The sequence below is a fragment of the Anopheles arabiensis genome, chromosome 3, assembly GCF_016920715.1.
Source record: "Anopheles arabiensis isolate DONGOLA chromosome 3, AaraD3, whole genome shotgun sequence".
NCBI classification, from domain to species: Eukaryota; Metazoa; Arthropoda; class Insecta; order Diptera; family Culicidae; genus Anopheles; species Anopheles arabiensis.
The window spans coordinates 45900815-45923668 of record NC_053518.1 but is presented as its reverse complement, the minus strand read 5'-3'; the positions used below and the strand labels follow the sequence as shown (position 1 = coordinate 45923668).

Below are 22854 nucleotides of genomic sequence, written 5' to 3'. Positions count from 1 at the left end.
TACGGACGCAGCGTGTAGTGTGTGCTACACACAACAGCAGCAAGTAAGTAGCATAAAAAAATAACAAACAGTAGCACACGATTGACAATCGATCCAATCCAAAGGGGGCGTTGGCGAACGGCGATGGGCACCACGCTCTAGCAGCAACCCACCGTTTACAATATATTCACTGAATTAATTGACTGTGATTAATTGTGGCCACGCGGAGAGCTATTTAGTTATGGGAAATGAACACCAGCCAGCCAGTCCAAACTTTCGGCCAGCTGAGACCCCCCCTCGCTCTACCACGAAACCACATGCTCCACCGAAAATAACGAAGAATAACGAATTTGCCATTCAGTCACGCACGTTTCTTCGCATACACAACATTGGCATATTCTTTTGCCCGCGCGCTTATCGAACCACCAAAACAAAAAAAAACGACTCTTTTGTTGACGGCTTGAAGTATTCTATTCGTTCAATGAAATCACTAGAATCCCATCCGCACAGATGTACCGGAAAAATATGCACAGCACATAGACAAGCCGTAAGATTGCTTATCTTTACGTGGTTATTATTGTAACCCTAACATTTTACGACGCTTCACATGTAAATTAATGATATAGCATCCATACACCACCGACCCTTGGCTCCGCTTGGTTCTCTTCAGTCAGTCGCACTTGATACGCTATACGCTTGCACGCCCCATACGAGATACGAGTGCGGTAGAATTGCGTCCGAAAACCAGGACACACTAGATCCCGAAAAATTCCTGCACAATGTATTCAAACTAAGCCTTTCAATAGATGACATCATACGCTACCACATCACGATCAACACTCACTTGAACACAACCGCGAGGAAAGTGACGATCGATCGAACAACTACCACGCTGCCATCGCACGACGAAAAACACACTGCACGCGGCGAGATTTCAAACATAACTAAACGCCATCGGCCGCACCACGGTCTTAGGGAGCGGAAATCTTCCCGCCCGCTTTGAACTTATGCTGAGCACCATATTTTTGTGCGGCAGAAGAGCCGGTCGGAACCAGCTGATGTCTCGTTGTCGGCGCTGGAGTGTGGCGTAAACGCACGGGTTATCGCGAGTGACGAAGCAACAAAACATCAACATAATTCACGCCGTCGAATTTTGGTTCATGAAAAATGGTATTTTTGTACTAAGCTTTCTTATTCGTGTTTAACACGTTCACCGTCTAAAGCATTTAACAAGATTCAATTTCTACTTATTTTCTTACTTCTAAAAAATACAACATTTCCTTGCCACACCGTTTTTAAAAAACTGTAAATTGCATGAGTTTTTAATATAGTTTTTAAATATTTCTGGAATTTCAAAGGACTTACTACTTTTTATTCTTTCTTTGGCATTACAGCTAACGTGGTTCTCAGGTGCTGATTCAAATACATATATTACTACTAGCTTGCTAGCTGACTTTACTAAGGCTTATTTAGTGCCATTTCCTACCGCATATAAAACGTCCTTGCTACGGGAAAACTGTCTCGAATGAGAATTGATCCCGTCCGGCCTTGTATAAACTGGCGTTCTATCAGATTGACCACAGGGTCGGTTTCTGTATGAAAGTACTTTTGTATATTTTATTGTATTTTGTGCATCCATACCACGAAATAAATTTAATATGGAAATGAGGTAAATTCTCTAATCCTTTTTTATATTTTTGTCTGGCTTACAAATTAATGACAATGTATGGCTAATTGGATAAAAAGAAAATAATAACTACTCTGATATAACGAGAGTAGAATTGAATAGACACCATAAATTTGAGATAGATTGGCAGGCGGTGTATTCTATTTATTTTTAATTTTATTTGGCACAACAATCGAAGATATTAGACACCATAGATTTGAGATAGATTGGCAGGCGGTGTATTCTATTTATTTTTAATTTTATTTGGCACAACAATCGAAGATATTAGAGGACTGTTCATCTATGACTGATTATGTTGTACAGTCCCCATTCTAGGATGGACAGTCCTGCATATGAAAAGCTTGGTCCATAGAGGACTTGAATCCATGGGTATGTATATTATTGAAGTCGTATGCTCTACAACTTTACCACAAGACCGCCATGCACTTAGCTCATTTTTCGCAAAAAAGTAAAAAAATAAGATTTTTTATATAACTCGTGATCTCCCTCTTAGTGAAAAAAAAAAATTAAACTAAAAATAACCAACTCCTTCTTAAAATAAAAAAAAATATTATGGAACAAATAGGAAATTATGATTTTATATAAATTATGATAATATTCATTTACAATTATGCTCATTTAAACAACAAATAAGAGGCATAGGATATGATTTCACACCCGCCAGGTGTTTTTATAATTGACTAATTTTCCGGTTCGCACTGCACCTCCAGTCCAAAAACCAGTTGCCCCAACGCATACATCCTCAATTATGCTTTTGCAACGATTGCATTTGCTTCGTGTACACAAACTGGTTCAATTTCGATGCTCATGCCTAAAAGGTGTCAAAAACATTATCGATTTTACACATCAAGTGTGGCTACACCCGAAGCAAAATTAAGCACTGGAAATACACTGAGCATTGGCAACCAACCGAGCTGGAGCTTTCTTCCAAACGATACCGGAGCAAGCCTGACCACTCTTCTCGTTCTGGAATCATATCCCAATCTTGATCTCATTTTGACTCATTCCCATCTTTAGCAGATAGTTTTTGTGCTGTTCTTCGAACACTAGCGTTATCTGCATGCGTTTATTGGCCATCTCCTGCAGGCGCTGGTATACAACATGATCGGCGGGAAACAAATTCTTGAACGCCATTCGGTCGATAACGTACACTTGTGTGAACTCTACCGCCACAACACTGACAAGGCGCTTCAGGAAGAAAGTAATGAGTGAACCCCTCCGGGGGCAGTTATTCACAAAGGTACAAACCTTCCAAAATTACGTTATTTATTGTACCTTACTTACGTACCTTTTTACGTGTAAACATCGACACTTCACCAAAGTTATCCCCATCCGACAGGTGACAAATTTCCTTACGACTGTGGGTATAGACTGCCACCATGCCAACAATGATGAAGTACATTTTGTCTCCAAATGATCCTGCCTTAATGATCTGCAAAACAAAGCACTAATATAAGAGAAAAGCGAAGTAAAAGAGAAACACGCGTCAGATTACTTACGAGATCATCTTGTAAGTAGATTTCTTTCGTCATCCTTTCCACCAACGGAAGCAGCAGATCATTTGGAATGCCATCAAATATTTTTACCGTTTTCAAAAAGTTTGTCGCACTGTAATCTGTGATTCGTTTTTTAAGGGATTCTGTTAAAGCGAGGTTAAAATTGTTGTATATAGCATATATTCCACCCACAAAAAAAAAAGTTTGCCAGAGCAATTACCGGATAGGCTTTCCATTATGATGTCTTCTTGGAAAAAGCAGTGTTCGTACCGTTTGGCGTAGTAATACAGCAGCCGTTGCTTCATATCGGCCGTGTGAAGTTGCTTCGTACGAACGTACGTTTGCAGCTGATTCGTGACTTCCGCATACTTGCGATCCATTGAGCTCATTATTTCGACCAGATTAATAATTTGCACTGCATTATACGTTTCGAAATTAACATTCGGGCAAAACTAATACCGAAGAACACTCTAGGAGTACTTACAAAATATGAAAAGCTTGAACATATATCCAATCACAATACACGCCGTACTAAATGCCTTCGCCCGAGGATCGCTGGGAATTTCGCGATCTATAAAGCTGTAGGCAAACATAAACCAGGACACCGAATAAAGACACACGCCATACTGGTAAAGGGCCTCCATGTACGATATGGCTACTCCTGTACGCTCAGCTTCCCATTCGAATATGGTAATTTTGTACAAGCAAATGCACCAGTGCACGATCAGCACGGAAGTCATAACGATCCGCACAATGTAGTATTTGAGCGACTCAATTTTGTAACGCTGGAAAGAACCTTGTGGGGTATGTAATGTTTACAATGCAAAGCCCGTGCACTATTTACCTCAAACACATTTTCCAAATACCCCCAAACGTGCCTCAATGAAATGATCTTCAGCATCATCATACCGTGAACTATATCCATTACCACTGTTTGCGATATGGCGTGCGTAGCGTTGTTGTAGTACACTCCCACAGATAGGGTTAAAGGTGCCATGACCAGCAGGTCGACGATCATGTCGCTCTTCAAATATTTTCTGCAATTAATCGATCGAACAACATCTATCCAGCAATGAATGAAGCACCTCTTCTACTCACAGCAGAATCTTTCCATGGTGCAAAACGACATTTCTGTTCAATTGATCTTCCAGATAGCCTGTACACGCATGGATCACAAAGTCCAAAGTAGCAATAAAATTAAGAACCATGGATATTATGTAAGCTCTACCACTGGCTCGGACCAAATTCGTGAAGGAAAACAGGAATGGACATAGCATGGAAACTGCGTAAAAGTAGAAGATCAGCCAAACATCCCAGTAGAACCGAAACTGGCTGAATGGGTGAATGATGTACCAAAAGTCGCTGCGCACTTGGCGCGCCAGCTCACGTCGGTACAGACAGTGCGATCGGAAGTGCAGCGCGGAACTTGGATGTTGTCTATCGATAAGGAACAGGCGGCGCAAACGATAGACAAAGCTCTTTCGACTGCCAATACGTGCTGTTAGTACGTGATCATCATCTGCAACACAGCCATGGGAATGAGAAGTTTGTGTTGAAAGAACCTTAAAGAACCTTAAGTAGTTGTACAATAATTCTATATTCATATTACCTTCCAATTGGTCCGACACTTCGAATCCAGTAGAATCGTCGCGCTGGGAAATCCGATGTTCCATAGAAATGTTTTGCGGAAAAATGTATGCCGATACCCGGCTATAGCGGTTGGTATTTCCTTCGAACATGTTTGCACCAGAACAAAGTCTACGGTTTTCTGTTGGTCCATCGACTTTTCTATGCCAGGATAACGTGATGGATATCACGTAAACTTGTGCAACGTAGTCATATCCTTTTCTTGGTTACCATGGTTACTTGCGAAAACAGAATTGTCATACTAATTGACGTGCGTAGGTTTGGTAGCTCATAGTATGGTTTTTCTAAAATCTGATCCATGTTCCGGCGGTTACATCACGCGAAACCGCAAGTCAAAGGGACTGTTAAATAACTGAAAGAACAATAAACTTCCTCAGGCAGTGCTAATAATGCCCGTTCCATAGTGGCAACAATCTAAATTGCACTGACATCAAGTACCAAAGGCGGTCATCGTTTAGAACGCCACATAGCGCATTGCCTTTAACAAAGACGAACTCAAGCCAGCCAAGGGTCGCCCTCCTTCCATGATGCATTATGTATCGAAAGTAAACAGAAAAACATCGATCGTAATAATATTTTAATTACAGTTCCGGCGCTACCATCAACTACTATAAAAACATCGATGTCACATCGCCGCCGTCATTTATTGTTTCTGGCCGTTCATTAGAAAACCTTCTGTTTGCCGGAGCCCGCTGCTCCGTCGGGTCAGTCAACACCGCAGCACTGGGTCATTTAGGTCAGCCGCAGCTATTTTCCCGACCGCGTACATTTCTCTCCCTCAGTAGTGAAAACATTAATCTGTGAAGCTGAAGAACAGCAAACGAAACCGGGCAAGAAATCGACCTCAAAATCTTATCTTAAAACTGTTGCGTCCGGAGTGAGGAAATTCTAAGCTCGTTCAAGCAAGTGTTCGCGAGAGGGCCACAGAAGCGTCAATACACACTCACACACACACACTCGCTAATCGCACATAATTTGAGATAAATTTGTGAGATAAAAGTGAAAACTACGCATACAGCCGGTGGGGAAATTTCATAATCTCTCGGTAGAAGTGGCTGTACGAACGACGGCTCTCCACCATGATTCACTCACAGATGGAAGATGCTCAGTACGAGATTCGCCATCAGGTGCTGAATCCGAATCAACGTCAGCAGCTGGAGGACAGGCGCCGCATCAAGGAGCAACTGCATCAGCTCGAACAGGATAACGAGTCTCCGACGCACATGTACAGGCGTAAGCTGAAGATTGCTAGCGATGTAAACCTGCTCGACCAGCACGATTCGTTCTACCACACCACCAAGAGTCTGCTGGTGCTGTTCCAAATTATGGGCGTGATGCCGATAATGCGCAGCCCGAAAGGTGTCGACATGCCCCGTACCACGTTTACCTGGTGTTCCAAGGCGTTTCTCTGGGCGTACTTTATCTACGCCTGCGAAACGGTCATTGTGCTGGTGGTGGCCCGGGAGCGCATTAACAAGTTCATCTCAACCAGCGACAAGCGGTTCGATGAGGTGATCTACAACATCATCTTTATGTCGATAATGGTGCCCCATTTTTTGCTTCCCGTAGCAAGCTGGCGTAACGGTTCGGAGGTGGCAAAATTCAAAAACATGTGGACGGATTTTCAGTACAAGTATCTCATCGTCACCGGAAAGCCCATCGTTTTTCCGAAGCTGTATCCGATCACGTGGACCTTGTGCATCGTATCGTGGTCGTTGAGTTTGGTGATCATCCTGTCGCAATATTACCTGCAGCCAGACTTTCAGTTCTGTCACACCTTTGCCTACTACCACATCATTGCAATGTTGAACGGGTTCTGTAGCCTTTGGTAAGCATATCGCTCTGCTATGAAAATCGATTCCATTTCTGTCCAGGTTCACAATACAAAAGCGTATGTCACGACCTCAATTCTTCATTCGGATTCCCAACAGGTTCGTCAACTGCACCGCATTTGGGACGGCTAGTAAGGCCTTTGCCAAAGAACTAACAGACGTACTGGCGACCGAACGGCCAGCCGCGAAGCTGACCGAATATCGTCACCTGTGGGTGGATTTAAGCCATATGATGCAACAACTGGGTACGTCCGTATTGGCGGTTGTGGATGCGTACAATTTCCCCTTTACATTGCACTGACCCATGCATGTTGGTTCCTTTCGTCACCCGCTTGCTTTCCCCAGGTAAAGCATATTCCAACATGTACGGCATCTACTGTTTGGTGATATTCTTCACCACTATTATCGCCACCTACGGCTCGCTGAGCGAAATTATCGAGCACGGTGCCACGTATAAGGAAGTGGGTTTATTTGTCATTGTTTTCTATTGTATGAGCTTGCTGTTCATCATTTGCAACGAAGCTCATCACGCATCCAAAAGGGTAGGTATGCGTACGCATGCGGAGTGTTTTTAAGGGCTTTTTGCCCGCTTACGGAATTCACGACCGGATTGGGTCTGTGAACAGAAAACACGCGGTGAGGTGCCCACCCCCCCAAGGCGAACAAGGTTAATTTGCGGTGCTACGGTACAATTGTCCGTTACAATGATTGTAAAGAACGGTCGTAATTACTGTGGCATAATTTAGTTTTACCATCTTTTCACCACCCTTGGATTTCGAAATGGCACAATTGCAGGTCGGATTGAACTTTCAGGAACGTTTGTTGAATGTAAATTTAACGACGGTGGACAAGGCTACACAAAAGGAGGTAGAAATGTTTCTGGTTGCCATCGACAAAAATCCCCCTACGATGAATCTTGACGGGTACGCCAACATCAATCGCGGACTCATCACATCGGTAAGGCGCGGATCCTTACGCACAGCTTTTGAAATGGAAGTACTAGCATACATTTGTTCCCTCTCTTTACAGAACATATCCTTCATGGCGACGTATTTGGTCGTTTTGATGCAGTTCAAATTGACCTTACTACGACAAAGTGCTAAAAATGCTTTCATTTCTGCACTCAAAGCTAACTTGTCTAGAATTCGATCGCTTGACGCAGACAAAGTGAACACCTAAATAAGGAAGGAACGCACGTTGAAAACATCCATTGATCCATTCTCACATGTCCAGAATCTACCTGGAGTAAGTAATATAACAAGCCATACAACAGTTTGTAGTTGGTTATCATTCTTTATTCCTTCCGTCCAACTCATACATCCTTCTTTGCTGATAGGCGAATACCACACGCCAAGCAAACCAGCGCTTAGAACTTGCTGAACTTCTTCTTCGATCCGGCCATTTTGCTGACCTTCAGAACGTTGAAGCGCACGGTCTTGGAAAGCGGCCGACACTCGCCAACGGTCACGATATCTCCAGCTTCGACATCACTGTAGGTGTAGAGAAGAAAAAAAAACATAATTGAGCATCAGTACATATCGCAACAGACACTAGGTGGAAACAAGGTTTTCATACAAGGCAGTAGTAGAGTAGTAATTTACATATAATTTTTAAAGTAAAATAAATGTTCAATGTAATGTTGTAACTGGTATGTATACACGTTTAAATATTAATTTTTAATTAATACCATGAAATCATGTTTTTTTTCTACCTAAATTTTACCATAAAGCTCCGAAAAAATGAAAAAATAGCAAGAATTTGACGAGATTTTCCGAAATTCGATATACATCTTAATTCGTTGTATTGTTTTGAATGAAAAAAGAGAAAAATAGCGGAATGAGTCGATTTAACTGTGACGATTATAGCCGAACTCGAAGCGATTGTGTTAAGTATTTGATGTGTGTAATTTCAAATCAGCTTAATCCGAACATCCCAAAAAGGAGTTACTAACTTTTCCACCAAAATATCAAATTATCATGATCAACAAGGCAGATATGAAATAAATATTAGCTTAGATAGCCTTGTTGAGACGGTCACGGCTTGTCAACCATTTCGTATAAATGTACAGCCATACCCCGCACAAAGCGGATTCGATCAGACAACGTGGCAAACAATATTACTTTAGAGGGTTTTCACACAATAAGAGGTGTAAATTCGTTGCTACAACATAATGCATGGAGAAAATAATACAAAATCTGTACCAACAAGCATATTGATACTTCGAAAACATACAACTTTGAATTCATATTACCCTTATTGGCTAAATACAACCTTTTAATCTGAATCGGTTGAACGAAATAAATTCAGGTCCAATCTAACAAATTTCGCCTAAAATGAACTGATTCCGAAATCACATAGCTTTTAGATTATAGGTCGTTTATGGGCGCTAGTGTCTTGGGTTCTTAAGAGACAGTTAAAAAGGCTATCATTCAACAAACTATGGCCCATTAAGCAAAGAAACTATAATTCATCTAGGCAATGAATAACAAAAATTACAAAGGGCTCAATAGATGCAAACCGATTGCTGGAAGCCTTGAACAAAACATAGCATTGTTGCGACCATTTGCATCGGTGCCATCACTGGATGGTATCGGGAATATGAAATCGCATAACATTCACTATTGCAAGCTTTAAATGGCATCAAGCTATTCTAACCAGATACGAAAGATGCTAAGTGCACTTGCTTACTATCAAATACTGTACGCTGATAACCGGAAATGTCTACTGTTGCGACCGACCATATGCATCGGTGCCATTACATGATGGCATCGGGTACATGTTATCGCATAATATTCACTGTTGCAAGTCGTATATGGCATCAATCTATGCTAAAAAGTTACGATAGATGCCAAGTTTACTTGCTACCTGTCAAGTACTGCACATTGATATCCGGGGCACGTTGTACTGTTGGGACCATTTGCATCGGTGCCATCACATGATGGCACCGGGAATATGAAATCACATAATATTCACTATTGCAAGCTATAAATGGCATCGATCTATTCTAACAAGATACGAAAGATGCTAAGTGCACTTGCTTCCTGCCTAATACTGCACATTGAAAACCGGTACCAGTCTTAGGTGGTAACAATCGAACACGAAACTTACCGGAAGCAGGGCGACAGATGCACGCTCATGTTTCTGTGCCGCTTCTCGAAACGGTCGTATTTACGGATGAAGTGCAGATAATCACGACGGATGACAATAGTACGATGCATCTTCATTTTACGCACAACACCAGTCAGGATACGACCACGGATGGAAATGTGTCCCGTGAATGGGCATTTCTTGTCGATGTAAGTTCCGGTGATGGCCTAAAACGAACAAAACCACCAATTAGTTTCATCGTACCGGTGCTCCACATCCGCAAATAACGATACACGCTACTTTGAATCAGATAGAATTATAGGGTTTAGAAAAAAGGCTTCCTCATTTTTGTATCGGAAGACCATCGTGAAAGGGTATCATCATGGGTTATTTGCTGTAGTCGCTAATTCGGCATCCCGAGATGCGATACGTACCTCTTTCGGAGTCTTGAATCCGAGACCAATGCTATGGTGCATACGCAGCCCCTTCTTCCTGGACACATTCTTGCGGTTTAGGTTGATACCCAACTGCTTTTGGAACGCGCGGATATTTTGCTGTGGACAAGAAACGGAAAACGATAAGTTAGGTTAACTTGAATGCTGTCGCCACCGGAGGTAAACAAGGTTGAGCTGCCGCATAGGGTATTGTATCATTTGCGTTTTGCAATGCACGATCAGCAATGATTTTTAACTTTGGGTTGCAATCTGACATTCTTCACGTTTGTGTCAGCAGACCGTCATGATTTTTTCATCATATTAGTGCATACAAATTGATCACATCTTAAGCTCGTTTCACAAGCACTCACCGCAATCCGATGGCTGCGGCACACAGCACATCGGCTTGCCCATCAGACACTCCTAACACATGGATGCCTAAACTGGGTTCAAACACCATTATAACGCTATTCTATTCGATTTCCTTTACAACCCCAGGCACTACAGTAGTTCCGGTAACACATTCGATTAGAAAATCGAAGCTCCAAAGTTTTGTTCTTCACAAAATTCACATTTTGTTGCTCGCTGCCACAGAAACCTACCTGATCAGCCATCTTTACGGTGCGAAAAAGAGAGAACGAACACAGGAAGCGTGTCAACGAGAGCCATTTGACGTTTGGCGGCTGTCATATTTACGGAAATCGAAAATGCTCCGGGATCGGATCCAATCCAATCCGAATTGCAAAATCATCTAATTTTATTTTCGGTAGGGTAACTGTACCAGTTTTCGGCAGGGTAGCTAAAAACGTGAAATTCTGCACAAATGTGGTAAAAAATTTCACAAAACACAATTTTGTAGTGAAAGTGTAATTATTTGATATTCACATACGAAGTTTCACACCATTTCATTACATTCTATGTATTTTTTAACGATAGATAGAGCGTCTAAATTTTGTCCAAAGAGTGAAAAAATCATTAAACGATATTTTCATTTCAAGTGAAATATTCAATAGAAAAACAAACACGTTTATTTAAAAATATCAACATTAGAGCATGCCAAGAAACTTGAATGTGCCCATCTCTAGAAGATGGTCTGATTGCTTTTAGACCGAATTAGATGGATAATACAAAATTGGGATTTTTTAATATGAACTAAAACGCTCCAAAAATATATTTTATTCTAAATAAAAACCGTATGAAATTGTTCATTAAAATATTGATCGAGCTGGATTTAGTTGAAGCGCTTTTTTTTATTGTTATTCATGAGCTGTTATTGCTTTCCGCCTTAAACTCATTGAGAAATGATATTTCTAACTTAATTTAGATACCAAAAAAGAATACAGCGAAAACCGTATCAACGGACCGAAAACGAGATTTGTCACCAGTGTAAAGAAATTGTACCTTCAAAATGGAAAATGAATAAAAATATGATTAAATAATACAAATAAACAATTGGACACAGTAATTGTAACTACAACTTTTGGTTTTATTTGACTATTCGCGTGGTACAAGTATGCTTACGAAAACTACAACACTTAAACAAATTAAAATCGTGTATTCGTGGATGTGCGCTTGGTATAAATTAAAGATTGAAAACAGCTTCTCCACCTGCCATGTCTTGTTTTTAGCATAGTTGCTTTGCACAAATTTAACCTAATAGACGGATAAATAATTCCTACAGTAGCGATCAACACGTGCTTGTGTTCACTTTGAGTTTAATTAGCTGTCTGCGTTCAAACGATGACCATGCCGATAAGATAATCCCTATCAGACCACGACACTCTTTACTAAAATGCCACCAAATGTATCTTGCGGTATGACTGTGACCGTCTTCTGCTTTGACCCGTACTAGTCCTTCTTCTTTTCTGCTACCGATTTGATTGCCTTGATCGGATTATCTTTACATTCCTTGTACAGATTGTTTAAATCAAATGCAGCTTTAATGTTGTCGGCAGAGAAGAAGAACTTCACCAGCTTGCCTTTACTATCTGCATAGGGCCGGCGAGCCACCTCCTTGCCCTGGCGAAACAGGATCACGGTGGGTAACTGACGACTGAAGGAACTGTCCGAAACGTGGTATTTTTCCCCGATCTTCGGGAATCGTCCGATGTCCAGCTTCCCAAATTTCAGGTTCGAAAGCGCGTACTCGTTCGACAGTTCCGAAAAGATGGGAGCAAAATTCACACACGCCGGATTCCATACCGTGTAAAACGTTACCAGCCAGGTTACGCGCTTGTCTTTCTCCAGCTCCTCCTCCAATCCGTTCTCGGTGCGGAAGTACAACACATTCTCCGGCCCGGTGTAGGTTGGCTCTGGCAGGAGAAGAGCCACCAGAATGAAAAACACGAAGTAGATCATGCCCAGCCGGATATCGTTGTAGAACCACAGGCCCAAGTTCGCTATCTTGGTGTACATGAAGCTGGACGTAAGATAGTTAATCATCGTCACGCTGCCCGTTTTTCTCGTCCGGATCATGACCACGATCAGTAGGAAGAACAGGATCTCCGTTTCGCGCCCATCGAGTTCGCATTGGTCCTCTTGTTGAAACAGATAAGTCCATAAATAGTTACAAATGAACGGTGCTCGTTTTGCGGCGATGTACGAAATGCTCATCAGAATGTTGACCCAGTAATAGGGTTTTAGTAGCAGCACTAGATCCTTCTTAAACGACATTTTTCACTTTCAAGCATCTACGTTGGATGCGTCTGATTACGTTAACTCGGACCGCGATTATTGGTAAGTGTATGTTAATTAATGTTTCCTCCCTTGGCGGCCTTCTATTTTTCTTGGCTATGGCTATTATCGACTTGTCAAAAAACTGGGCCACGAAAACGACAGCCCTAGCGAAACTGATCTAATAATCTAAATGCGTCAAGCAAATGTCATCGGCCATCTGCGTTCAAAATGCAAAACAAAACACAACGGATCCCCTCATTTGAAATGCGGCAAGCAGCGTTGTTTTCATTGCGTTTCGATGCTCTACGTTAATCATACTTTTTTGATACAGTTTTATGCAATGATACTGTCGGCCAGTTCGTCAGCTATTGAGTCTTTCAGCTCAAGTTCAACCAATGCTTTAGCTTCCTGGACGATGTATGCGTTCCTCTCCATCAGGAAGGATTTGCGGGTAACGTAAGCAGTAACAGCTTTATCAAATGTCTCAGTTTCCGCAATAAAGTTTTCCACCGTAGGACCGTCAGCTAGATATCTTCGCTGTTCGTCTGTTAGGATGGACTGATCAACTTTGCAGGACGCCGTACGTAATTGTTGTAACTTAACATACTTTGACCGAATCAAATTGGTCCACTCTTTTATTTCCTGTCTAAGCTGCTTCTCGTATCTAAAACAAGAGGTGCATCATTATAAAAGGATAATCTCATACCGATCAACAATACAGTCTTACCTAATGGCTTCATTAGAAACCGAACCAGAATCACTGACTGCAACAGAAAAGCAGAGATGAATGAAAGTTATACCAATTTACAGCCTTTTACACGCCTGTACCTTGATTTGTCGAAAATAATGAAGACCGTCGTCGAATGGATGGAATGTGCTCCATGGCTAACACTGATTAAACTGGCAATTTTACGGACAGATGATGCCGTACCGTTCCCAAAACAAGCGCAGAATGTTTTGTTTGGTTTGTTTGACAGATGGAGGTTTGCTCAATGTGATCTAAAACATCACCATTTTTTTAGGTGCGAATTGATGAAAACAATTCATATTCTAGCTATTTAGCAAACGAACAAAGCATGGCAATTTAAATAGCATTACAAATTTATTTAATACATTTTTAATCTACCCGGCCAGTGGGTTCGCATGTATCGTAACACTGTTAATTTTCTTTTCCACCACAGGCCGGTAGGTTTTGGGATTCACAGTGAGTTTCTCCAGCTCATCCAAAGCTTCGAATCCATCTATTACTCTGCAATGGTATTAATTTTTACGTTAATCAAAGGCCTTTTAAACGGATCACTCAACGAATTACTTACTGGCCAAACAACGTATACTTGAGATCCAAGGCAGGCTGTGCGGCATAGGTAAAAAAGAATTGACTTCCATTTGTGTTTGGTCCACTGTTCGCCATCGACACCATCCCCCGTTCGTTATGTTTCAGGTTTTCTTTAAACTCATCCTCGAACTTTCGTTTCCAAATTGACTGGCCACCCTTGCCTGTCCCCGTGGGGTCACCCGTTTGAACGATGAATCCTTTTATATTTCTGTGAAACAAATTGCCATTGTAGTAATCGCTAGCGCACAAGGCTAGGAAGTTTTCACAAGTTTTGGGGCAGTCGTCGCAAAATAGCTCGATCTTTATGTCTCCAACGTCTGTGTGCAGTGTTACGCTCTGGGAATTAAATCGAAAAAGAAGGTTATTAACATTTTTTCTCAACAAAATAACCAAAAACTAACCATTTTTCTGATTTTACCGGCACTCTGTTTACGATACGCACACAACCGATTTGTTTATGTTGCATTTCTAATCAGTGTGGCCAGATTATTTTGGCGGTTTTCGGTAGGCGCATCAAAATTTTATCGGTAGCTTTCGGTAGGTTAAACCTCGAAACTTAATTCGAGTTAAAAGAATTGAAAGCGAAAGATGTTTTAAGCTTCCCTGAAAATTTGAAGTCATTTCAATAACTAAAACAGAAGAAATTATCAATTTACCATCCAGAAATGCAAACTCCCATACAAAATGTATGACCTACCCGCGTAGGTGGTCATAAAGATGACCGTATTAATACACGATGCGCAATCTCAGATTGCGCATATATTCGTTTTATCAAAACACATGTCATTGACAGACAAATATATCCGTAGCAATAGACGATGCGCAATCTCAGATTACGCATATATTTATCTGTCAAACAGGTCGGTTTGATATATTTATCTGTCAAAAAAATTTTATATATCCCCGGCGCCCGGTAAACGCGCTAATAATTCACCTTCTAAATAAACACACCTTGCTGAACAACTTCAACTTGTCATTTATAACACCTTGGCTCCGGTATAAAAATTGGGGAGGGCTGGTGCGGGGTAATGAAATTTGTATGCAGAGAGTGACAGATGTCCCCCACAATGTCGCCCAGCAAAAGCGATAAAAATCAACCTTCTAAATACATTATCCTTGCTTGTGACGTCGGTTTTGACGTTTTGCGACGGTTTTGCGACGGTGGCCGGTGGTTAACGAGAATCGCACCACGACCACCAGGACCTTTGGAAGAAACTGAATAAACCGTACGCGTTCGAACGTTCAACGAAACGTTCAAAATCGTATAGCTTTCTCGCTCTTTCTCGCACCGTGCGAACGAATCGTCAGAAATCAAAATGTACTCTGTTGGTGTTGAAATCTTACCCATACAACTCAACTCCTCAAATGCCGTCGAATTTGTCTAGTAGTGGGGGCCTTCACGATTCTAGTTAGTTTTTTGTATGCAGTTTGACAGTTGGAGGCTGAAATCATGTAAACAATCCGTACAAAACCACACAAAAAACTAGCCTGCGATTTTCAGTCTAGAAAATTTTAGCCTAAAAGCTAGAATTAGATTCGAGTACCTGCTCGAAAACACGGTTTTGTTTACATTTATCCCAAGGTGCATTAAAGAAATCAGGTGATCGAATCTGGAATCAAAGTGTATGTAGTCCAGGTGGTCTCATAGCATTTTTTTATAATCAAATTTGAATATCACTTTTTGACAGAACGAGTGAAAACTTTTGCTCCAACGAGCTTTCTGGAGGCTTGGCGAATACTCAAAACACTCTTAAAATCTGCATTCAGAAGCAGAAGCGATAAAAATCAGTCTTCTAAATTCATACACCTTGGGATAAGCCCACCTGTACATTATACCCAAGCGCCACAGATTAAGCTTAAACGACTGGAAAATTGAATATCCATAGAAAAAAATGAAAGCTCCACAGCTTCATTGGTTTGATCAATAGATGGCGTATTACAACTCATCATTATATTGCTATCCTTTTCTTGCATTGTGTTTCTACAAGTTTCATCTTATCATGACCTATATAGCCTTATAACTTTCTGAGCAAAAATCTATATGAATGGTCGTGTGGTCAGATACGTGGGTATCAACACCAACGACTATTACTCAAATATCACTTGCTTCAGTGCTGGTGGTTTGCGTTGGAGTTTAGTATTTAAACAATCGTATCGCCGTTCTAGTTCTAGCGATGCATAACTTCAATGCGAAACCATACAACAGTACAGAGGAAATGAGAAAGCTCTCCTCCAAGCGATGAAGCTCAACTGGTTGGGGTATCCCACCAACAGATAGCGCCATCAGTTTTTTTGCTATTTTTAGAATTCATGAGTCGTTTGCCGTCTGCTAAACGAAGTCTTTCTATATTCCGTTTAGGTAGAGAACTTGAGTCGTTTAGAAGCCGTTTAGTGGTCGTTTAGTGGATTTTTGGCACTTGGGTACTCCCTCAGATAGCTGCTCGAAAACTGCTATACAATGCAAACAGCTGACAGGCTGAAATTTCAGCCTACGAGTTTCAAACGGAAAGGGCCCCAGTGTTCGATACTGTTGTGGGCAGCCGTGCCGACCCCTGAACTTGCCGTGGCAGTTGCGCTGCCACCGGTCAACGTCCAGGGGGACGACAGTGTGTACACGCACATTTTCGCACACACTAAGCGCGCAAGGCTTAGTGTGTGCCGAGTGCCGCACGATAAGAGTGTGTACGAAGGCCGATCGAGCAGGAGCTCTCGGCAGGGGCGGTGCGGCTGGTGCGCGGCCTGCATTTGTATATTTTAAACTGTATTGTTTATTATATGTTTCATTATTTATATTGTGTGTTTTATAAGTGTAATGAATAAATGCAAACGTGGCAAGCACAACATTATGATTGAATTGAAATGTCAAATTGATGTGCAATGACATTTTGCACACGGAGAATAACAATATTTACATTCAAAACTGACTTGGAAATCGTCTGACTTGGCAAAACTGTATTGAACTCGTATGCACCCACCAAACCTACTGAACCTATTGAACTAGTATGAACTTACCGAACGCGTATGTACCTACCGAACTCGTATGAACCTACTGATCTCGTATGAACTTACCAAATTTGTACGAACCTATCGAACTCGTTGCACCCACGGGTTGGAGTCGCATATGCTTTTCGAACCTACAAAACTTACTGGACCTACTGGAACCAACATCATTCAGCCCGCGGAGCTAGGGGTCGCGTTTGGATAGCTCCGATACGGTAAGGGCTTGGTATTTGTTTCGACGCAGCGTATCGCAACGCATTGCGTGACGCACGCTGTTATCTGTTCGCTGCGTTCTGCATGGATATGTTAACACATTTCACAAAGAAAAACATCAACAAACAGCAATAAGGTTCTGATGTGATTATAATGTTAAATTACAACTGTAAAATCATTTCCAGTTCTGCTCAAAACAGTGCAAAGTATGTTTTCGCTTTTTTATTGCATATTGCATACTGATCCGCACACACTTGTTTTGCAGCAATTACGAAATTACTTTCTCTACATTTATTTTGTTTTGTAATAAAATTATTTAGTAGTCCATTTACACGCAAAACTGCCCTCGAAACAATTTAACGTGAAAAATATCGATTTTCACCTGATATGGTTAAACCATTTTGACAGACGCATCACGACGTGCGTCGAAATAGAAATTTTTCTACTTTGACGCTGCGTCGTGCGTCGTTAACGCATGCGTCTGTCAAATCCCATACATTTTGGCTAAATCGCTACGCATTGCGTCGGAACAAGTACCGCTCTCTAAGTTCGGGTCCACCCGCCCATCACTAACTCACAGAGGGGTCGGCACTAGTGATGTGCTCTCTGGAGTGCACCCACGACTCCGATCCGACTTCAACTATTGTTAGTCCGATTCCGACTCCTGAAAAATGGAACCACTAGATCCGCCCGGAGTCGGAGTCGCTCGGAGTGGTCCAGAGTCGGAGTCGTCCGGATTCGTCTGGAGTCGGCCGAGGTCGAATCCAGAAAGTCCGGCCCGCGGGCCAAATGTGGCCCGCCGCAACATTCAATCCGGCCCGCGAAAGGATTTGACTGCTTTTGAAAAATGGGAAGAAACGATTCGTACACAAATTACTGAAGATCTTTTAGTATACCATATTAAACCATCGTATTTTTCCAACTTTTAATTAACGTACTATGGAATGACAGACCGTTCAGTATGTTCGAACTCAAGGTCAATATCCCCGTAACTATTGCATGAAAAAATATGTCATTTTCGGCTGGCTGTAGAAAAAAAACTTGGAAAGATAATTTATTTACATATACAGTGGAGCACCGTTTATCCGGGCTTCTCGAGACTTGACTTCTGCCGGATAAGCGAATAACACGGATGATGAGTCAAAGGATATATTTTATCACCATTTCCTGTTTATTTTTTGGAACTTTTTCGTATTTTTTGATAAAAATAACCCAGTGTTTATCAACTTCATGTTTTTCGAAAGATAATTTTGAAAATTTGTCATGAATTATAGTGTTTTTTGTTATGACAATGTGCTCTTATAACCGCTTTTTCAAATATCCTCCTCATAACCCAATGTCACTTTTGTATTGAACTGTCATTTCTCAACAGCACGGATAAACGGAAAGCCGGATAAAAGGTACCCGGATAAACGGCGCTACACTGTACATCTGTTGAAAGGGATTTATTTCAGTTTACTTGCACTAATAAGTTGCCACTGCGAAGCCAGTGGATGCGATTTCTAATTCCTGATCTGTTTATTCATGTTTCCCAGGTATTATTTTACTATTTGGTGGGTCGCATCGATATCTCGGCCCAGCTAACGCAGCAATGTAGCCACTTGTCCCTCTGTCTTCATTTCAGCTTTTTTGAAACCCCAAAAATGAACCAGGGCTTTCTTTCGATGCTTTGATTGTTGCCTAATAGTGCCAAGATGTTGGCGACCAAAATGCCAAAAGGGACGACGTCTACAACCTTCCGCACGGAGTTCATTTTAAACGCTACGGGGTGCCATTCTTTGAACGCGCACACTTTTGATTCACTTTTTTGGCCATCATGGTTAGAGTTCGACTGATAGAGGTGTCGAATTTATAATGGGATACTACTACTCAAAGTGCAATTAACGTTTTGTTAGTGCGAGTTAAGATAAACCCATAAAAAATCGTAAATTGTTGTCCATTTTTTAATGCAACAGTTATGTAATATTAACATTATTTTAACACCACAATAAGACTATCGAATTGAAGGTCGCATACGAAATTGTATGATTTATATTTTTATTATATATTATATTATATTATATTATATTTTACATATATAAAAAAAATTAGTAAGTATTATCAATTTTGAACCAAACTTGCATGACACAATTATAGGAAAACAACAATAATACCTGTTAATTATTATTAACGACCGATTCGCTCGCAAGATGTTGTTCCCAGTAATTATCGATAGAGGGCGACACGGCCCGCGCTTAGTGTGGTCAACGTTCAACACTGATCGGGCCGAGTATTCCCGAACGCTTACGATCGAAGCTGCAGGAGAGAACAAAGTTCATTCTTTCTCCTTAGGCCGAGACAAGCGACGGATTTTTAGCTTCGCAAATAAAAATATCGATGCTTAAAAAACGCTTATTTTAATAAAAACAATTGACTTCGGCTGAAAGTCTTTCCCACGAAAAGACCACTCACTCCGCTTACAGTAACAGGCTTTCCCAATGTTTTATTCCAGTTTTTTTTCATTTTCCATTTTTTTTATTTGTCCCATTATTTATTTGGCGTTTATCAGAATTGACTTGCAAAGATTCCAATAAATCGTGGGAACGATCAAAAGATGTATGGGAGTTCGTGAGACAAACTCTAAATGTTACGGGAAATAATCAAAAAAATAGTGAACACTCTGTAAACCTTTTGTTGCATATTCATAATTATAGACCTATTTAGTACCAAAATCAAGGTTTTGTAACATGCTGTTCCCCTGTTCTCCCTGTGAGTTAAACCTAATTAATGCATCTCCTTGCAGCATGTCAAGAAGCCAATGACCATTTAGGTCATAATGCCAAGAAAATAACAACTTAATTAATGTAATGCGTATCATACATACAATATTTGTATGTAAAAGCATTTCCCCTTGCCATTTGCATAACGGTAGCTACTTACGCTCCGTTGAACCATTAACTTATTTGCGAGTACCTTTTGCGATTGGAATAAGAAATGTGTTTCTACTTTTTTCCTCTTCTACTGCCTAAAGTCTCTGCACATTCGCTTGCGGAAGGGAAGACGCTAGCAGTGTGGCAATTTAAACTTTTCGATAGTTTCGCGCATATCTTTACCAGGTCCGCCGACAAATGTACACGCGAACTGCCACGTTCGAACAGATGCAGTCCGTATTAAATATTCCTATCACGCACCACACAAATCTCGCCAATATCTCGCCACCAGACAATCTCAGCAGCAGTGTGTTTGGCTGACTTTGCTCAGGAACTTTCACTTCCGCTTTCTTGGTCGTAAAGGAGCGAGGGGGGGGAAAATCCGAGTCACTCGTTGCACGGATGAAAATATAAGCGCACAGAAGCATGACGGATGGGAAAGGATTTGAAAGGAATGGATATGGAGGAGACATATACACACAAATACGACCCCATACGTATGTGTGGCTCGGTCGCTTTGTTGGTGGGCTTGTTGATGATGATAGGATGACGTTTTTTTGCAAATTGTATGCACTAGGACGAACGAACGAGGACAACGAATACACACACGGATCACCGGATTTGAAGCGTCTATTGCACTCGCCTAGCCCCTTCCCTGTACCTAGATGCACATTTACTCTTAACCCTTTCATCGCCGCTCCCCGTCTGCCGGCTTCAGTCGAATGATTTATGTCGGAGAAAAATTGTGCATAAAGCAAAAATGTTTAAACGGGAAGAGTGCAAACGTGAGTGAAACTTTGCTTCCTCGATGCATGCCGTCGCATGACGACAGGTGAATAATGCAGTTCGTCCAGGATCCAGGAGTTTGTATGCAGTTCTAGCTGGGCTGTCCTAGTCGGTTGCCCCATCCATCGAGCCAATGATGGAGTGATGGAGATTAAGATGGACCATCTGCAACGGGTGGACGGCTGAAATTTTTCACTCTTTGCTGTCCCGAAACACGCTGCAGCCTCCGGTGTGTTAGGTGTAACTTTTGCTGGAAAAACATTTAATCCAGCGCGGTGCTCGCCGTGTGGCTGTTCAACGCAACGCGCACGGTAGTGGGGAACCAACGCGAGGCAACAATAAAATATGGTATCCATTCATTTTGCCCCCTCCCCCCACTGCGTCCCGGCACACTCTGCGAAAAGACCTTACGAAAAGGGTACCAATTTAAAACGTTGTTTAAGCAGTGCATAGTTTTATCAGTTTGGGCTACACTTTCTTACGTCGATTTACTTTAGCACTCGGGCACGGGTCGGTATACCTAACCGTCGTTCTTGCAAAGCGGGTCGGGCGATGGGCATCGGTGCATCCATGCTGCCGGAGCATCCCGCATCCAGCAGCAGAGAGCTGGCTGGCAAATTACAAACCACCCAGGAACAGCACCGAACCGCAACCCAAGAGGCAACTTTTGAACTTTTCCCATTGCAACAACGCTCGCTCATTTATCAAATTGCTGGCCACCAAAACAACGTACTTTGCCTTCAAAATTGAGCAGGCAAAAAAATATAAAAAAACGCTCTCGGGAAGAAAACACTTCAAAATGTAAACCAGCGCACATAAAAAAACAATTAAAGGTTAGTGTGAGTGTGCTTGGGCGGAAAGCCAATGTGGGAAACCCCATTCGACGGAAGGAAGGAGCAACAAATTGAGCGTCGTTTTCAGCGGGGCAAGCGTGCCGTGCATTGCGATGAATCGGATATTCAATATTGAACATAATAATATCCGTTTTATGGTATGGCTATATGCAGGGTAAGGAAAGGAAAGGCAGCGAGGGAGTGCAGAACGGGTTTCACTGTGAAAATGTGTTTTCAATATGTTGGCCCCACCGAGAGCAATTAAACGTTAGTTAGATGATCGGACAACCTCCAACCCAGCGTGCTTCAGCATCGAACACATTGCACTTACAATGCACTATCACCGTGCCCTGGATTGGTAGTGCCAAGAAGCATATCAGATGCACTTTTTAGTAAAGTGCACCGGAATTCAATATCCTTCATTTGGAGAGAGAGAGAGAGAGCGAGAGAAATTTCGGATGAAAGGAAGTGCTGAAGATCTGGGGCAGAAGATGGATTCGGGAAAAACGGTGCTATTTGGGTTTTGTGCAAATGGTGTGCATAAATTGCACCCTCTCTTACCCTTCCTTACGAACCGAAGCAATGGTGGCAATGAATAGTCTGTGCAAAAGTGCACTCACTGCGCATGGGGCACGAGAAGGGCGCGGGGATATGTGGTGAACGGGTGAGTAACAAAAATCGCAACAAAAAGCGCAAGTAACGACAGGGCGAAAAATGGATACATAATACCTGAACTCTGCTAGCTCAACAGAAGCACCGGGAGGAAGTGTCTCTTGAATGGACGGTGAAATGGACCACCCACCCGCAGTGTGTGGAGATGAAGAAGCAAAGTAACAAAACAGAACAACAAAAAATCCTTCAGTAGTCCATTGAAAAGGATAAGCGAAAAGGGTGGAAATCTGTGTGGCTACAGTGGTGCATTTATTGGGGCAGTTTATG

General features: G+C 41.8%; 7 protein-coding genes across 9 annotated transcripts in view; 1 reads left to right on the top strand and 6 right to left on the bottom strand.

The window, feature by feature from the left end:
* The window catches only part of LOC120901723 (thrombospondin type-1 domain-containing protein 4), a 90127-nt gene extending 89214 nt beyond the window's left edge, over positions 1-913 (bottom strand). Inside the window, exon 1 of the mRNA XM_040309877.1 lies at positions 824-913. The gene's annotated coding sequence lies outside the window, so the exon portion shown is untranslated. The remainder of the gene's footprint in view (positions 1-823) is intronic.
* Positions 914-2310: 1397 nt separating this feature from the next.
* On the bottom strand, positions 2311-4950 carry LOC120904287 (potassium/sodium hyperpolarization-activated cyclic nucleotide-gated channel 2-like). 3 transcript variants are annotated; one of them, XR_005739736.1, is made up of 9 exons: positions 4772-4949; positions 4261-4681; positions 4007-4199; positions 3647-3947; positions 3383-3577; positions 3166-3305; positions 2955-3098; positions 2577-2854; positions 2311-2477 (listed from the first exon to the last, which is right to left on the bottom strand). XR_005739736.1 is itself a non-coding variant. In XM_040314177.1 (8 exons), exons 1-8 carry the CDS (start codon positions 4899-4901, stop codon positions 2639-2641), a joined length of 1716 nt encoding a protein of 571 aa, XP_040170111.1. In that variant the 5' UTR covers positions 4902-4950; the 3' UTR covers positions 2311-2638. The 3 variants fall into 3 exon arrangements, 2 of the variants coding, with proteins under 2 accessions (XP_040170111.1, XP_040170110.1); XM_040314177.1 differs by having other exon boundaries at positions 2311-2854; positions 3166-3281; positions 4772-4950; XM_040314176.1 differs by having other exon boundaries at positions 2311-2854.
* A 119-nt stretch (positions 4951-5069) lies between these two features.
* LOC120903221 (gustatory and odorant receptor 22) lies at positions 5070-7877 on the top strand. Its single transcript, XM_040312508.1, has 5 exons — positions 5070-6637; positions 6741-6886; positions 6987-7183; positions 7437-7598; positions 7671-7877. Exons 1-5 carry the CDS (start codon positions 5889-5891, stop codon positions 7818-7820), a joined length of 1404 nt encoding a protein of 467 aa, XP_040168442.1. The 5' UTR covers positions 5070-5888; the 3' UTR covers positions 7821-7877.
* A 37-nt stretch (positions 7878-7914) lies between these two features.
* Positions 7915-10776, bottom strand: LOC120903222 (40S ribosomal protein S11). Its single transcript, XM_040312509.1, has 4 exons — positions 10765-10776; positions 10163-10282; positions 9750-9955; positions 7915-8131 (listed from the first exon to the last, which is right to left on the bottom strand). The coding sequence occupies exons 1-4, from the start codon at positions 10774-10776 to the stop codon at positions 8008-8010; spliced, it is 462 nt and encodes a 153-aa protein (XP_040168443.1). The 3' UTR covers positions 7915-8007.
* Positions 10777-11627: 851 nt separating this feature from the next.
* On the bottom strand, positions 11628-12975 carry LOC120903572 (thioredoxin-related transmembrane protein 2 homolog). Its single transcript, XM_040313089.1, has one exon. The coding sequence runs from the start codon at positions 12833-12835 to the stop codon at positions 12011-12013; it is 825 nt and encodes a 274-aa protein (XP_040169023.1). The 5' UTR covers positions 12836-12975; the 3' UTR covers positions 11628-12010.
* Positions 12976-13093: 118 nt separating this feature from the next.
* On the bottom strand, positions 13094-13832 carry LOC120903573. Its single transcript, XM_040313090.1, has 3 exons — positions 13667-13832; positions 13566-13602; positions 13094-13502 (listed from the first exon to the last, which is right to left on the bottom strand). The coding sequence occupies exons 1-3, from the start codon at positions 13719-13721 to the stop codon at positions 13172-13174; spliced, it is 423 nt and encodes a 140-aa protein (XP_040169024.1). The 5' UTR covers positions 13722-13832; the 3' UTR covers positions 13094-13171.
* An 89-nt stretch (positions 13833-13921) lies between these two features.
* On the bottom strand, positions 13922-14692 carry LOC120901821 (peptidyl-prolyl cis-trans isomerase-like 3). The gene is made up of 3 exons (XM_040310113.1): positions 14576-14692; positions 14155-14510; positions 13922-14087 (listed from the first exon to the last, which is right to left on the bottom strand). Exons 1-3 carry the CDS (start codon positions 14576-14578, stop codon positions 13961-13963), a joined length of 486 nt encoding a protein of 161 aa, XP_040166047.1. The 5' UTR covers positions 14579-14692; the 3' UTR covers positions 13922-13960.
* Positions 14693-22854: the final 8162 nt, after the last annotated feature.

What these genes read in the sequence shown, in the direction of transcription:
- LOC120903573 (XM_040313090.1), bottom strand. Translation starts at nt 13,721, where the DNA reads ATGGAGCACATTCCATCCATTCGACGACGGTCTTCATTATTTTCGACA. An exon ending in ATTATTTTCGACAAATCAAG is followed by an intron (nt 13,603 to 13,666) that starts GTACAGGCGTGT and finishes TTTCTGTTGCAG; the next exon opens with TCAGTGATTCTGGTTCGGTT. An exon ending in GTTTCTAATGAAGCCATTAG is followed by an intron (nt 13,503 to 13,565) that starts GTAAGACTGTAT and finishes CTCTTGTTTTAG; the next exon opens with ATACGAGAAGCAGCTTAGAC.
- LOC120903221 (XM_040312508.1), top strand. Translation starts at nt 5,889, where the DNA reads ATGATTCACTCACAGATGGAAGATGCTCAGTACGAGATTCGCCATCAG. An exon ending in AACGGGTTCTGTAGCCTTTG is followed by an intron (nt 6,638 to 6,740) that starts GTAAGCATATCG and finishes GATTCCCAACAG; the next exon opens with GTTCGTCAACTGCACCGCAT. An exon ending in CCATATGATGCAACAACTGG is followed by an intron (nt 6,887 to 6,986) that starts GTACGTCCGTAT and finishes TGCTTTCCCCAG; the next exon opens with GTAAAGCATATTCCAACATG.
- LOC120903572 (XM_040313089.1), bottom strand. Translation starts at nt 12,835, where the DNA reads ATGTCGTTTAAGAAGGATCTAGTGCTGCTACTAAAACCCTATTACTGG.
- LOC120903222 (XM_040312509.1), bottom strand. An exon ending in GATTCAAGACTCCGAAAGAG is followed by an intron (nt 9,956 to 10,162) that starts GTACGTATCGCA and finishes TGTTCGTTTTAG; the next exon opens with GCCATCACCGGAACTTACAT. An exon ending in CATCTGTCGCCCTGCTTCCG is followed by an intron (nt 8,132 to 9,749) that starts GTAAGTTTCGTG and finishes CTACACCTACAG; the next exon opens with TGATGTCGAAGCTGGAGATA.
- LOC120904287 (XM_040314176.1), bottom strand. Translation starts at nt 4,901, where the DNA reads ATGTTCGAAGGAAATACCAACCGCTATAGCCGGGTATCGGCATACATT. An exon ending in AGTGTCGGACCAATTGGAAG is followed by an intron (nt 4,682 to 4,771) that starts GTAATATGAATA and finishes GCTGTGTTGCAG; the next exon opens with ATGATGATCACGTACTAACA. An exon ending in TCTACTTACAAGATGATCTC is followed by an intron (nt 3,099 to 3,165) that starts GTAAGTAATCTG and finishes TTTGTTTTGCAG; the next exon opens with ATCATTAAGGCAGGATCATT.
- LOC120901821 (XM_040310113.1), bottom strand. An exon ending in AAGTATACGTTGTTTGGCCA is followed by an intron (nt 14,088 to 14,154) that starts GTAAGTAATTCG and finishes ATACCATTGCAG; the next exon opens with AGTAATAGATGGATTCGAAG.